The sequence below is a fragment of the Natrix helvetica genome (genome assembly GCF_964273705.1).
Source record: "Natrix helvetica genome assembly, chromosome: 6".
Lineage (NCBI taxonomy): Eukaryota > Metazoa > Chordata > Lepidosauria > Squamata > Natricidae > Natrix > Natrix helvetica.
The window spans coordinates 22,662,755-22,678,509 of record NC_138553.1 but is presented as its reverse complement, the minus strand read 5'-3'; the positions used below and the strand labels follow the sequence as shown (position 1 = coordinate 22,678,509).

General features: G+C 41.4%; 1 protein-coding gene across 3 annotated transcripts in view; it reads right to left on the bottom strand.

The window, feature by feature from the left end:
• Positions 1-7,448, bottom strand: part of DRAM1 (DNA damage regulated autophagy modulator 1) — a 28,221-nt gene extending 20,773 nt beyond the window's left edge. Inside the window, exons 1-2 of one of the 3 annotated variants that reach the window (XR_014175746.1) lie at positions 6,455-7,448; positions 875-942 (exon numbers count right to left, since the gene is read on the bottom strand). Coding sequence is in view for 1 of the 3 variants with exons in the window: in XM_081957891.1 (XP_081814017.1) it covers positions 875-942; positions 6,455-6,708 (322 nt within the window). In the remaining 2 variants the exon portion in view is untranslated. The remainder of the gene's footprint in view (positions 1-874; positions 943-6,454) is intronic. The other 2 variants (XR_014175747.1, XM_081957891.1) reach the window with 2 other exon arrangements.
• Between the last annotated feature and the right edge of the window lie 8,307 nt (positions 7,449-15,755).

Genomic DNA, 15,755 nt, shown 5'->3' with positions numbered 1-15,755 from the left:
CACACATAACACGGTATGGATGAAACAGATGTTGTCTGCCATTTGCAATCCTCCTGTACCAAGGAAGTAAGTACTAGCTATTCAGCACCTTTGACAAAGTATTTCAAATAAAACACTTCGATTGTAAACACTCCAAATTCTATACAGTTATGAAGATGTGATTTTGTTATCATCATGACTTATTTACTTTTTACACATCTTCCTAAGAAGTTTAATACATCTTCCTAAGCTTGAAAGTACACAGCTTGTTTGAACTCATTTCTATAAAAGTTCTTGTTTTTAACCTACGCGCTCTATTTCTTCTTCTTCTTGAGTTACTCTGATTATGGAATACAGAAAGCTTACTTTACTCCAAGTCAATATACTATATGAAATTTGTAAAGTGTGTGTGTAAGTGTGTGTGTGTGTGTACGTGTGTATGTTCCATAAATCTGGAATGCTTTGAGCAATTTCAACCAAACTTGGTACACCGATGACTTACTCTCTGGAAACAAATACTGTGGGGGTAAGACACCCCTAACATGCCTCCCGGGGGATGGGGTGTACTGTTAAGATACAGCTTGTTGTGCCTTAAATGGCTTGTAGTGTATTGTCATAAAATGGCTTCTACTGTACAGCACAGTGGAGCTGCCATGGTAATGGCTTCACAGTACTCCACAAGGGGGAAAATCCAACATTAGAAGTTACGTTTGGTCCAGAAATTTCCCCCCTATAAATAAATGCCAGGTTATTGGCTAGTTATGTATAAATGAATTAGTTTGACGATAAATCCAGGTGCTCATGCCACATCCATCTGGAGACATGATTGTTATAAATATGTAATCATTACATCTCTTAAAGATAATTTAACAAATAAGTATAAATAGCTACATACCTAAGAATGCAGAAACATTAATCATAAATCCAAAGATACCGCTTTCTGGAGGTTTTGCTCCTGTATCACTAGCACAAATGATAAAAATGACAACAGTTAATATACAAATAATACATTTAGAATAAGATCTTTCGCAAGTCAAAATTGACTCCTGGAAACTACATACTCCTATATACATCAAATTAAATGGATAATGATATAACTCAGAGAAAGGGGTAATTTCTATGTTCATTTGGGAGAAATGTCACAAAAATGCCTAATAACCTAGGTGCTTGCAATTCATAACAATTTTTATCCATCATCTGACATGCAGGCCAAAGGTTGCAATTTGATTCTATGCATATGTACTTGGATGGATATTTATTTTTCTCAATTGATCTAACTTCCTAGAAAGGCTGTTCTGATACACTCTTAAGCATGGCTTATTTTTCATTTGAAATGAAGTACATTAATATAATTATAATTTTAAGCATTAAAAACTAACAAAAATAAGTCCTGTTCTTTTTTCAAAATGGGTGGATCATTAAAAATGATAACTCAATAGGTTCCAATCCTGAAATATGAATGAGATTATTGAAATGAGAAGCAATATTTCACTAATTTCATTTCATTTCATTTCATTCAATTTCTATAGCTGCCCCCACTCAACTAAGTGACTCTGGGCAGCATACAATATACTGTTGGGCACAGCTAAGAGATGGCTAAATCTATGATTTGACAGTTTTAATATAGTGGCTTTAATTCCATCTCCTACATCTCTGAGCTAAAAAGTGGGGATGCCAAAATTAGCATGCCAAATAGCCATCTGGTACCTGGTTTACAGTTCCATTCTATGTGCCATGTTTCCCCAAAAATAAGACTGGGTCTTGTATTAATTTTTGCTCCAAAAGACACATTAGGGCTTATTTTCCAGTTAGGTCTTATTTTGGGAGAAATATGGCACTAAATGCATCCTTCTGGCTGACAATCTTAACTGGAGCTTATTTTGGGGGTAGACAAGCATCCTTAAAAATCTTACTAGGGCTTATTTTCCAGTTGAGTCTTATTTTAGGGGAAACATGGAATGACAATACATATTTAGTCCCAAATACATGAAGTAAATCCCAGGAAATATGTTTATTTTTTTTTCATTTCTATGTGATTCTCATAGCATTTAATTCCATCTGTTAGAAATTAAGTCTTACCATGAACAGATATCTAATGTTAAAAATCTCTGTTACACGTACTAATATTTATTTTTGTAAAAACCAACAGATATCTTCATCCTGTTTATTTTCATAATCTAATAATATACTTGCCAATACTTCTGTCATTCTTTCCATTCCCCCCCCCAAAAAAAACAAGGCATAGCTAATTCATTTAGTGCATACCATTCCGTGACTGCTCTGAAGTAAAATACACCCAATTTTCCTGTCACATGTAGTTTGATCTCAAACAGAAATATAGAAAATCGGCCTCTGCGAATCATCAACTGAATTCCCTCAATATTTATGGCAATGAAATATTAATTTTGTTCATGTAACTTTCAAAAATACTTTGTTAATTAACTCACTATTTAGAAATAAACTTTGAGAACAAAAGTTCCAAGTGAAACACTCAACAAATATGAAGTACTTTTGCAACTAAAGACTGATACTACCTAAATACTATACTGAACTGTGATCACTTCAAAACCTTTAAGAGCTCTATGTAAGATGTGAATGGAATCTGCTGCACCTCTGACCAAAGTACAATTGGAATATTTTCTGGAACACTTAATGTTATAAGTGCATTGCAAATAATTAAAATTGTTCATTTGTCCATTCATTTGTATTAGATTCATTTGTATTAAATTTAGAAAAAACATTACTAAATGTTATTAAAAATTAAATATTAAATGCATGTTATTAACTTCAGTGCTAACTGTTAAATTATAGATCAGTCATGAAGGAAAAAATATACTTGTATTCTGCAACACTGGTCTCAATTAATCTTGGCTCTGGCACATACAGAATCTGTTTTTACTGCAGAGTTGATGAGGTGTGATTTTAAGAGGGAGGACATTGACACCTGTCTTTGTCAGATCAATTTCTATGAATGTGACCACTAGGAGTTGACATCAGCCATTCAAAAAAGACAATCAACAAGCCAAAAATGGAGCAAACACCTCCGAATAAGCAATCAACACCCAGATTAACCTTAGACCAACAATCAAGAAGCAAACAATATCCCAATCAATCCTGAGCTACAAATATTCTCAGGTATCTTAATCACTTTGGACCAAGATGTCCAAAGATTTCAAAATGTTATAAATAACACAAATTCTTAGAAAAGAGAGTTCATTGCAACTATATGCAGAAATAAAGGGTTTGTGTTTTTTTTTTAACTTATTACTGTCAGCAGAATAGGAGCAACTAATGACCACTAAAAGTATATGCAAATACATTTTTCTTCTGCTATAAGTCTGCATTTTGATAGGTTTAAATCCCTTAGCAAAAACAGCCACCGCCTAAGACAACACACTCCACCCACCATAGATGCTGCTTAATGTCTTTAGTTGGGAAAAACCCAAGGTTGTTTTTACAGTGTAAACCAGCCATTGTCACTGATGAACAGAGGGAAAGAACAAGGCTTGAGTAACTACTAGATGGCAGCAAAGAGCTGGTTTTTCTGCATTGTTTTACTATCATGTAGTGGTGTTCCAGATATATCAGTCCAGTCCAGACATGATATACCTGAATGAAGGCACATATAGGTGTTCCAGGATAATATTGTAGGATCCAATCTGACTTGGTCACTGGAACCAGTTACCCATCTCCAAAGAACTTCTCAATCTCCTGGATGTGTGCGTAAGGGGCCCATTTACCAGGCTTCAATCAGAAGTGCTGATTTACCACCAGCTTACCAAGTACTAAAAAGGGATGCGGTGGCTCAGTGGCTAAGATACTCAACTTGTCGATTAGAAAGGTTGGCAGTTTGGTGGTTCGAATCCCTAGCACTGCGTAACGAAGTGAGCTCGCGTTACTTGTCCCAGTTTCTTCCAACCTAGCAGTTTGAAAGTGCATAAAAATGCAAGTAGAAAAATAGGGACCACCTTTGGTGGGAAGGTAACAGTGTTCCGTGCACCTTTGGTGTTTAGTCATGCCAGCCACATGACCACGGAGATGTCTTCGGACAGCACTGGCTCTTCAGTTTTAAAACAGAGATGAGCATCGCCCGCTAGAGTAGGGATCGACTAGCACATATATGGGAGGGGAAACCTTACCTTTTACTTTTACCAGGTATTTAAGAGCCAAGGGCCCAGCAGCACAAAGAAACAACAATCAAGGACTTAATACCCCACTAATAAGGCAATCAATTACTAAAAGCCACAGGCACTATATACATACAACCAGTCGTGGGATTCAAATAATTTAACAACTGGTTCTCTGCCCTAATGATTTCTTCCAACATCCAGTTCATAAAACTGCTCAGAAACTTAGCAACTGGTTCTCCTGAAGTGGTGCAAACTGGCTGAATCTCACCACTGCATACAACCCATAGAACACACAATTTGGGGATTGAAAAATTCCCTGAGGATTGGCTCCAGCATGAGCCTGAAAGCTTGGAAGAACAAATCTCTTGTCCCGGTGAAAGATTCAGATTGGATCCTGCATGATATACATGATGTAATAAAAGGTAGTGTTCGTTCTGCGTATATTTGTTAAATTAGGCTATCTTTCTAGTTGTTTGAGAACACTAATCAAATGAAGATTAAATGTAATTTCAATTATACATAGTAGAGAGAATCATTACTGCATTGAAATCACTTTAGCTTACTTCTAGAACATATACTTAGCATTGTATCTGTGAACTTTAGAACGAAAGGCCTCTCAACTCCAATATATACGAAGAGCAGAATGAAATCATAAAATAAGCTGTTATTGGTTTGGATTGCAATTGGAATGTGTTCCGGGATTCAGACCCGGAAAAAGAAAGGGTGGACAAGGATTAACCCTGCTTCTCCAGCCTGATCTTGTTCAGATATTTTGGGGCTATAACTATCAGAAATTCAATTTCAGTTGTTATGAATTATCCTGAGATAATCAGATCTTAATGAGCACTTTCGAAAGGATTTTCACTCAGCCCTGTCATTATATTTCTGTCTATTTCCACCCCAAAAGAATGATTTAAGGAAATTACAAGAATGTAATTTCTTCTTCTTAAATCAGAAGAATGGTTTAAGGAAATTTAAGTAAAGGGACCTGGGACTGTATCTGACTATGTAGGATAACTCTCAGAAAACTGAACAGAATAATTTTCAATTGTTAGGAAAAGCTGGAAAAGCAAAAAAATACTGGTGTAAAAATGGGCCAGAGCTAGATGGGGGTTGCATGGGGGGGGGGATCTTAGACTGCTCACAATAAAAGGATTGTTCCGTTCTAAACCCTTCTCCTTCTTCCTTCTCAGTCATGAGACCCAGAGTTAAACTGTTTTAAAGCATTTGGAAAGAATTCCTGAAGCCATGCTTTGCAGGTCCTTATTTCCTTAAGGTTCCAAATGTTTAGAGTTACAAGCATCAGATTAGTCTTCTTTTTTAAAATTTAATTTGCAGAAGTATCTGAGGAGGCACAAATAACAGCACCGCCTGCTCCAACTCTCTGTGTCAGGGTTTCTTTCTTTTGCTTGGAAAACAAAATCAGCGGAAATCAGTAAAGCAGCATCCTGACATTGGTTTTGTGGGGCTACGGGAAGCCTCCCTTAGCCCCCAAAAACCTCCCCAGAACCTTATCTCCTTTTTAGCTCACATTAATTAGAACTGCAGAAAAAAACAATTAGTACCAACCTGCCTTCCATTGAGGACCTGTACACTGAACGAGTCAAAAAGAGGGCAGTGAATCTCGCATCCTGGACATAAATTGTTTCAACTCCTACCCTCAAAATGACACTATGGGGCAGGCACACCAGAAGAACTAGATACAAGGACAGCTTTTTTCCCAAATGCCATCACTCTGCTTAACAACTAATTCCCTCAACACTGTCAAACTATTTACTAAGTCTGCATTACTATTACTATTACTCTCCTCATGGTTCCTATCACCCATCTCCTCCCACTTATGACTGTAACTTTGTTGCTTGCATCCTTAGGATTTATATTTATTGTTTCCTAGTATGATTTGATTGCTTACTTGTACCCTATGACTATCATTAAGTGTTGTACCTTATGATTCGTGGGGAATGTATCTTTTCTTTTATGCACACTGAGCGCATATGCCCCAAAGACAATTTCCTTCGGTGTCCAATCACACTTGGCCAATAAAAGAATTCTACTCTATTCTATTACAGAATCAGCGGGCTGAATTAATCTGACTGCCTTTAAGGTGAAATGCAGAAAAGTACAGATCAATAAGTTCAAGTTGTAGAGTGAAGAGAACATCATGGAGAGGCCTGGGAGGCCTTGGCTGTCGACGGAGAGCAGGGAAAACTTTATTCCCCTAATTTGATTGTGATGGATTGAAACCCCGACCACAATTCAGTCTTTCTGCCCCGCGTTGCGCCATCCAGCAAAGTCTTTCCTGCGCGGCGCAGAGGGGGCGCTGTTCTCCTTCCTCTCCTACTCACCTGATGTACGGGAAAAGCGGCTCCACATGCCCGCCGAGGACGGCGATCGCATAGGAGAGGATGAAGGCGGCCGACGACCAGGAGACCAGGAACGTGGGGATGAAGGCCGCGCCTTGCGCGAAGCAAAACATCCTGCCGCTCCAGGGACCACCCCGCGGGAGTAACGGCTGACTTTCCCCGCCACCAGGCCTGGCGGCGGAGAGGCCGCGCCAGCTCATAGGGGTTGCTAAGAACCTCCAAGTGGCTGAAGTCATAAAAGCGCCTGAAGTCACAAAACTTTTAACTCGGGAGGAGGAGTGGGGAGAGGGGGGGGGCAGGACCAAGCCGCCTCGAGGCGTCCCTTCCAGAAGAGGGAGAAGAGAAACCGCTCCTTTCGAGGGTGGGTGGGGGCGGAAGACTTCCTCCCCGAGGGCGGTCGAAGCCGCGGAGGTCTCGCTTTCTCTCCCCCCCCCTCACCCACCAAAGCCACCCACGCCCCACGCGCTTTTCCCTTCCTGTTCAGGTCACGACGTCCTTGTGGCAGGCCAGGCAGCCGTCCTCCCGCCCCCGCCCAGCCCTTCTGCTCCGACCTTCCTCGCCTAGAAGCAGAAGCAGAACTGGAAGGGACCTTGGAGGCCTTCTAGTCCAGCCCCTCCTGCTCAAACAGCAGATCCTAAACCTGCTGGGATGAAGACGGGCTTTCCCGCTTTTTCATCCGCGGCGGGCGCTTGCTTGCTTTCCTCCGAGAAAATTAAGCTGGCGTGGTTGGTTTTTTGTTTGTTTTTGGTCTCCTGCCGTGCTAGAAAGCTAGCAGGCGACTTGATCTGTCAGCACAGCACACCCACATCCCCTCGGGGCAGCCTCAAAGCGGAACTCGGAGGAGCCGCCGTCGCCTCCCCAACCAGCTCAGCGAAACGGCTCCCCTCCAACTTCAGCTGACATGGCTCTGGAACGTTGTGCAATGTTGCGAAATAAACAGAACGCGGCTTCCTCCCCTCGCCGGGTACTCCGGCCAAGAAAATGACTTCTTCTTCTTTTTTTTTTTTTTTGCTTTCGTTTCCCTGTCTTAACACCCCTCTGGGCCGCCTCCTCCTCCTCCTCCTCCTCCTCCTCTTTCGTCCGCCGTGGCTTATTTTTGCAGAAAGAGAATTCTCAACGAGGTTAACCCGTAAGCCGCCCCGGGATGACTGTGTTGCTGCTGGCTGAGAAAATATGGTTAAACTACAATTCTCAGAAGTTCCAGCCTGCATGGACAAGAGTGAAAAAATGCTGAAAGCTGAGATTTATCAACATCTAAAAGTACATTGGTGCCCCACCCCCAATTATACTTCTGTAATAGTTGTCAAGATAACCTATTTGTTTAGTTTCTTTCAATTTTAGATCAATTTCCAAAGCTACTACTAAACAACACACACACACACACACACACACACACACACACACACACACACGATAGATAGATAGATAGATAGATAGATAGATAGATAGATAGATAGATGATAGATAGATGATAGATAGATAGATGATAGATAGATAGATAGATAGATAGATAGATAGATATTGCTTCATATTGCCTCAGTCTCAAAGATTTCTTTAATGTCTTTCCAAGAATTTCTATTAATATTAAAATGACACTCTTTCTGTTCTTCCATCAGCTACCTAATTATGATCTATATGGATGGGAATTTACAAGGCTGATTACAATTAGGGAATAATTATTTCTTCTCTTTATACAAGTATATGTTATACTACCTGCTGTCACAATTACACAAAACAAACTTGACGATAACATGATATCTAAGCAATAAGCTACCGTAGTTAAAAGGCTCAGTGCTCAGTTCATACTAGCCAAATTCGTTGGCATAAAGCTAATTTTTCAAAGCTTAATTTAGCTAGCAGACTAGGGTTCCAGAAATCTGGACAGTCACTAGATTATACCAAAGATATACCAAACATTATCTTTGCTGACATCCATTGAACTCTAGGAGCCCTACTTTACTAAAATTTTAATAAATTTTCAGGGGAAGAAGCTATAAAGGGAAAGGTTGAGCCTCTTCTCTTTATGCATACCAATCCCTCTCTAAATGCCCTGTTCCCATAAAATTACTACTTCCATTTTTACCAAGGGTTTTTTTTTTTTTTTTTTTGGTCAAAGATTAATTTCTTATTCTGAAGGAACAAAATATCAAGAGAAGTTGCAGTGGAAAAAGTTCTTCCCTTTCTTTAAAATATGTGACATTCCAAAATCACCCTTCTTCAAAAATTGCAATTATAAAGAGAAAACTCTCAAAAGTTGATTTCCCTTCTGAAACATACATACCAGTGATGGGATTCAAAAATTTTTACTACCGGTTCTGTGGGCATGGCTTAGTGGGCGTGGCAGGGGAAGGATACTGTAAAATCCCCATTCCCTCCCACTCCAGGGAAAGGATACTGCAAAATCCCCATTTCCTCCGGATCAGCTAGGACTCTGGGGGCAGTCAGAGGTGGTATTTACCAGTTCTCCGAACTACTCAAGATTGCCGCTACCGGTTCTCCAGAACTAGTCAGAACCTGCTGAATACCACCTCTGATGCATACATGCACAAGGTTGGGAGATATTCTCTTTCAGAAGAAAGAGAGAAGGAAGCAAGGCTGCAACTGGAAAATAGAGCAAAATTGTGTTATTTCTAAATGTTTAAATAGATTGGATATAAATTTCTTATCTACCATTTTATGTTTTTGATCCGGGAGTTGTATTTACACATGGTTCATCTTGTATCTCATTTCCTCTCTGTCCACCATATCCACTTTTCCTTGGGTCTTCACGAATAATGTTGGTATAGAATTGTCTGTCCATATTGTTAACAAGTAATTGTTAGCAGTAATAGTACTGCTTTTACTGTAATTCCTTGTTATACTAAAATGCCCAGTCTTTAAAGGCATATACTGGTTGATTTTCTCGTTGGTTAATATTATCAAGCTAGCTAATGGACAGTCATGAATCAGAAGCTGCAGCGCAAACAAGAATGGGTCATTGCACAATTGTGGGGATTTTTGTTAATTTCCGCAAACTGATTGTTTCCCAGCATGTTTGGGCAGCCCTTAATTTAAAATAATGTAAAGGGAAGGTACCAATCACAAGAATGTATCTATCAAAAATGGCATTGTCTGGGCTTCATTAACTTTCCAATATAAGGAAATCTGGCAAGAGATACCAAGGCAAAAACTAGTTCAGAGAAGACAACATAGTCCACACTATGATGGTATGCTTAATTGTATCTTACTGAAGCAGATAACTGAAGCCTACTGTCAACAACAGGGTCAATTACTTTAGAAGGAAAGTGTTTGAATTGACAAATATAGTGAGACTGGCAAACAGTGAACAATAATTAATTTCTCATTGTTTTCTATATGGTGCAGTGAAGAATAATGAGGCTGATGCTGCTACTGTGATGCCTTTTTCAATGAGTCTATAGCGTTGCACAGGCATCTTTCCTCCAAATAATATGTATCCAGAGATCTATGGAATTCTGCTTGCCTCTCTTTTATCGGGTTGGAAAGCTGCTTATCTAGTGAGAGATTGGTTTCCATGATAGGAAAAAGTAGCTGAAAATGCAATAAAGGTAAAGGTTCCCCTCACACATATGTGCTAGTTGTTTCCGGCTCATCTCCGTTTCAAAGCCAAAGAGCCAGCGCTGTCCGAAGACATCTCGGTGGTCATGTGGCCGGCATGACTAAAAGCTGAAGGCGCATAGAACGCTATTACCTTCCCACCAAAGTGGTCCCTATTTTTCTACTTGCATTTTTACATGCTTTTGTACTGCTACAGTAGGTTGGCAGAAGTTGGGACAAGTAACGGGAGCTCACTCCATTTCGCGGCACTAGGGATTTGAACCACTGAACTGCCAACCTTCTGATCAACAAGCTCAGCATCTTAGCCACTGAGCCACCGCATCCCTTGAAAATGCAATAGGATTTTTTTTTTTTAAAAAAAACCCTGCTAATAGAACAAGTATTACTGGTAGAAGACAAGTGACAATGATAGAGACTGCTTACTGCCAAAGGGAAAGGAGTAAATGCATGCCTAGATACACCTCTAATCACTCATCTAATCTCACTTCCATAATAAAAGGCCAAACACTAGGATTGATATTTCCTGAAATTGGGAAAACTATCAGATTAAGGCCCAAAATTGTAGGGCTATACCATAATCTGACAAGCAAAGTCAATGGAAGCCAAATTCACTTAAGAGCTATGTTACTAATTTAACAACTGCAGCGATTCATTTAATAGCTATCATAAAGAATGGTTGTAAAATGGGGCAAAACTCACATAACAACAGTCTTGCTTAGCAATAGAAATTCGGATCTCAATTGTGGTCGTAAATTGAGGACAACCTGTGTAGAGAAATACCTTCTGTTTCATATTTTGATTTCTACCCGTTGCTTGTTTTTTTCCCCAAAGGGCTATTAAAATCAATAGTATATATCATACTTTTAAAAATACAAATATCAGAGGGCACACATCATGAAAAAATTATAAAATACAGATTGCACAGATGCAGAACAATCGTAATTAATTTAATCACAGCTCATTCAGTTGATCTCATTGTTATTAAACCAGAAATATGTTGACTGGCTATGTGGCACATGAGATGCATCTTTTCCCCCTTAAAAGAGGGTGAAAATTTGGTTGCGTCTAAAACACTGAATGTAGCCCTGCCCACTCATCGACCCCCACCCTTTGGCCTCTGCCACCCAGCAATTTACCTCCTTGCAGCAAACAGAGAAAATGGGGCTTGCGGAGGCAGCAATAGGCCATGGCAGCGATGGCGAACCTTTTTTGGCTCGCGTGCCATGTGGGGGGAACGCAGTGTGCGGGCGTGCCACACCATAATGCAATGCACGACCCCAGTGCGCATGCACAAACTACAGGTGCTCCCCCCATTTTAGATGCTTTTTTCGCCCTCCCCAGGCTCCAGAGGCTTTACAGGAGGCTGGGGAGGGTGAAAACAGCCTCCCCCGGACGCCCTCCGGAGGCGTCAGGAAAGCCTCCGGACGGTCCCTGAAGCCTTCGGAGCGCTCAAAACAATCCTCCGAGAAAACCGGAAGTGACTTCCGGTTTGCTCGGAGGGTCGTTTTAAGCGTTCCACAGGGACCGTCCGGAGGCACAATTCCAAACCAAAAGAAGAAAATCAAATGATCCAAATCCAAATCCAAATCCAGAAAGGCCACATAACAAGGGGGGGCTCCAAGAGACCTTCGGGGGGTAATATAATATAAAGCCAGGAATTCTTCAAGTGTAGTTTCAAAAGGCAAGTTTCATTTATAAGAGCGAAGAAGAAGATGGAAGCAGGCCATCTTGGCTCTCCCTTTCATAGGGAACCAGGGAGCAAAACATCCAAAGTTTCCATAAGGTTTTTTTTAAAAGACAACTCAGCAATCACCTTTTGCAATTGTGATGTAAATCTTTCTCCATAGTTAATGCAAATGGCTAATCAAAGTTTAATTCTCTCTCCCCATTACGAGAGAGAGATGGTCCGAATGCCGCTTTGCCCGAGGGGGGTGAAAAAAAAACTCCCCTCCAATCTTGTAACTTCAAATAGATTGAATCCACAACTTTAAAAAGCTGCTATTTATCAATTATATGGTGTTAAAAGAGATTGGGGCAAATTTCTCACCTCTAGCACTTCTGCCGCAGCTTCAATTGATTATTTCCTTCCGGAATCCATTCGGCGAAGGCACACAGCTACGCCATGCATCCCCCATGCTCCCCGGCTCCTGGGGCGAAGCTGGAACCCCCCCCCACGGCTGCTGCCGATCCAGGGGGTTCCAGCAAGCCGCCCTACGGCAGGCGGTCCCTCCAAGACCCCCTGTGCTCCTTAAAGGAGCCCACCAGAGAGACAAGCAGTGGACAACACGTCCGTAGCCTTCAAGAACCAGAAGTGATCTTCAATACTGCTTTATTATTGTTCTAGACAACTTAACAAAATGAAGCTTTTAAAATAAATGCTTGATTGGAAGAGGCCCAGTGATATTGTATTTTCTTTTAAATAGCAGAGAATAATGTATACTTCCAGAAAGCCACATCAATTTTAACAGCATCTGTACAAGTATAGTCTGAAATGTAACACCACAAACAGTGTATATCTTCTGATCCACATATAATTCCATTACTACTTTCGGTCAATTTATAACAATGAGATTTTCTTATTCATTTTTGTGATCTGAGCTTTCTTGGTATTGCCCCTTCTCCCCCCGCTGGCAGAGCTCCGGCCCCTCCCGTGTCCTGCATATCCGTTGTAGGATCTTCTGTTTTTTCTAGGTTTGTTTTGTTTTTTTCCATAAAGGCCTGTGCCTCTATGGGTGTGTTAATTCTAATTCTTGTCTCCTCCCAGAATATCAGCATACCTTCAGGCATCAACCATCTAAACCACACCCCCTTCTGGTATAATTTATTCGCCAATTGCGAATAATTTTTCCTTTTTTCCCTAATTTTCTTGGGGATCTGCTTCAAGATGGTTATTTCCCTGTCGTGGTATGTCAGTGCCTGCCCCCTTTGTACCCCCAGAATTTCATCTCTTGTGCTTTTTCTAAGAAATTTAATATGGACCTCCCTGGGTACATTGTGTGTTCTGGCATAAGCTGAGTTCACTCTGTAAACCAGATCTATCTCCCATTCCATCTGTTGTTTTTCTTTGTGTATGTATTCAGCCAAAATGTTAGTCATAATGTCCCTTATATTTTCCCCATCTGCTTCTATGACATTTTGAAATCTAAGATAAAAGGACATTCTCTCAAATTCTGTTTTCATTTGCCGGGTATCAAGTTCTTTGTTTCCCTTCTGCACCGCTTCTACCCCCCCCCCCTCACCTCCGCCACCCCACCCTCCACAAGGTCCAGTCTCTGTGAGTTCTTATAGATTTGGACTTGGTTCTCTTTAATTTCTTCCTTCATTTCCTTTAATTGTTTCTTAATTTCTTCCTGGCCCTGTATAAGTTGCTGAAGCATTTGTTGCAAATCCATCTCTGTACTCTTAGGTTGCATCAGGTCTGTGATCTTTGATTGTGTGGCAGGACTGGATGTTGCAGATGTCGGGGCAGAAGTAGCAAAGCCAGGTTTTCCAGGGGGTGGTCTTTTAGGAGACATAGTTTATAAAGTAAAGAGATCAGTCAGTATGGAGAATGGACAGCTGGAGAAGCAGAGCAGCCAGATGAGTCCAGGAGGCAGAAGATCCAAGCAGAAGAGAATTTCTCTAGTCAGTCTGGCAGTAGTGAAAATTTTTCCCCCCAGAGAGTTCAAAGAATAACAATCCACAAGAGATTTTTCTGGGTGGCACGGAGACAAAGACCGGAAGCCTGAATTTTAAAGGTGGAGTCAGGTTTCACAGTTCATGAAGACAACGGAAGTGTGCCATCTTGCCCTGCCAGCTTTGGGCTCAGAGGCATAACAAAGTTTTAAAAGTTCCCAAAGTCCTCAGATCATCAATAAGTTATGGAGCTAGATTCAATAAAAAATCACTTTTGCAGGGGTGAGGCATCATTGGTTGGCTCTCCCCCCTCCTCCTTCCCCTGGGGCTGAGAGCAGAATTGTTCCAAGCCGCTTGTCCAAGGGGGGGAAAAAATCCCCCTCCCTCCAGCCGCGCCTCCAAAGAAATCCGAAAGTTAACATTTTAAAATGCTGAAAGGTCCTTCAATTCAAGAAAGGGAATGAAGGGGGGAAGCGCCTCACCACACCGCCGCTGCTTCCTTCTATTTTTTCATTGTCCGATCAGCCTGTTGTGAAGACGCGAAGCGCCCTCCGAAACTGCTCCCCGATGCCTAGAGCAAAGCGGGGGGGCCCCCACCAGCCGCCGCCGATGCCGGGATCCCCCGCGAAGCCGCTCCTCCGGCAGGAGCGGCTTGTGCCCCCCAAGGAGTGGGGAAGCCCACCGGGGAGCCGGAGCGGGCAAAGGACTTGCCCGTCGCCGTCAGCCGCCGGAACCGGAAGTCAAACAGTGTATATCTTCTGTACTGTTTGCTGTGTGCTGCAAGGAGGAAAATTGCTGGGAGGCAGAGGCAGATTTCCCCCCCTCCCTTAAAAGCTAGGGGCATTTTATACTTTAAAGCGTCTTATACTCTGAAAAATACGGTAATAAAGATAATGCTTTGCCAAAATCACTCTTAACTGGAGAACATATAGTCCCAACATTTCTTCTACTTGGGACCTCAATGCTTATTATGGAAAGAATCAGGAAGCTCCATTCTACTTCAGCAACCAGAGGTCAGCATCCCACCTAGACAAGTGAAAGTATGAGCAAAGGTGATGTGAAGTGGAACTCCCTGAACTCTCGGGTTGACTTTGCAGAGATCCTCCAGATAAAATATCAGGTGGTGCTGAGAAGTTCTCTGCAGTAAATCCCACTAAAAGTTAACTCTTTTACAAATATGCTGTTCGTTAAGGAGAGGAGAAAGGGATGCGTTGGCTCAGTGGCTAAGATGCTGAGCTTGTCGATCAGAAAGGTCGGCAGTTTGGCAGTTTGAATCCCTAGCACCGTGTAACGGAGTGAGGTCCCGTTACTTGTCCCAGCTTCTGCCAACCTAGCAGTTCGAAAGCACGTAAAAATGCAAGTAGAAAAATAGGAACAGCGTTCCGTGTGCCTTTGGCATTTAGCCATGCTGGCCACATGACCAGGGAGATGTCTTCAGACAGCGCTGGTTCTTCGGCTTTGAAATAGAGATTAGCACCGCCCCCTAGAGTCAGGAACGACTATGTGCGAGGGGAACCTTTACCTTTATCTAAGGAGAGGAGAATAAGCATCTAAGGGGAGACCTACAATTAAGTGGTGACATTGCCAAAATATCCAGAAAAGTTATTTTTAAAAAATATATCTGTAGTGATTACATGGCAAGTTATTTTGGCTGTAGATTGGTGATCCAATATAGATCTGTAGGTTTTTAATTTATTATATTACTGCACCACCCAATAATTACAGGTCTTAGGTTGTGTACAGATTAAAGATCATACTGAACAGACAATAAAGCAATAACAATCATCATGGAACCAATGCAGCATGATAGCAGCGGATATCTTTTAATCTCATTTGGAAATTTTGTTTCTCTGATCCACCTGATTATAGGAGAATAGTGTGTAAAAAGTTATATTAGGCTCCCATAGGTGAGTCCCGCCTTGTAACTATAAGAATCCTATTGTGATCCCCCCCCCCCACTCCTTTGCTTAGTATAATACAGAAATGACTATTTGGCTAAGTCAGAAAACCATGATTTTTAAAAAAATATGTCTTTAGTTTTGCATGAAAGGAACTACAGAATTGGAAGAGCCTTTGGAGAACAAGTCCATGG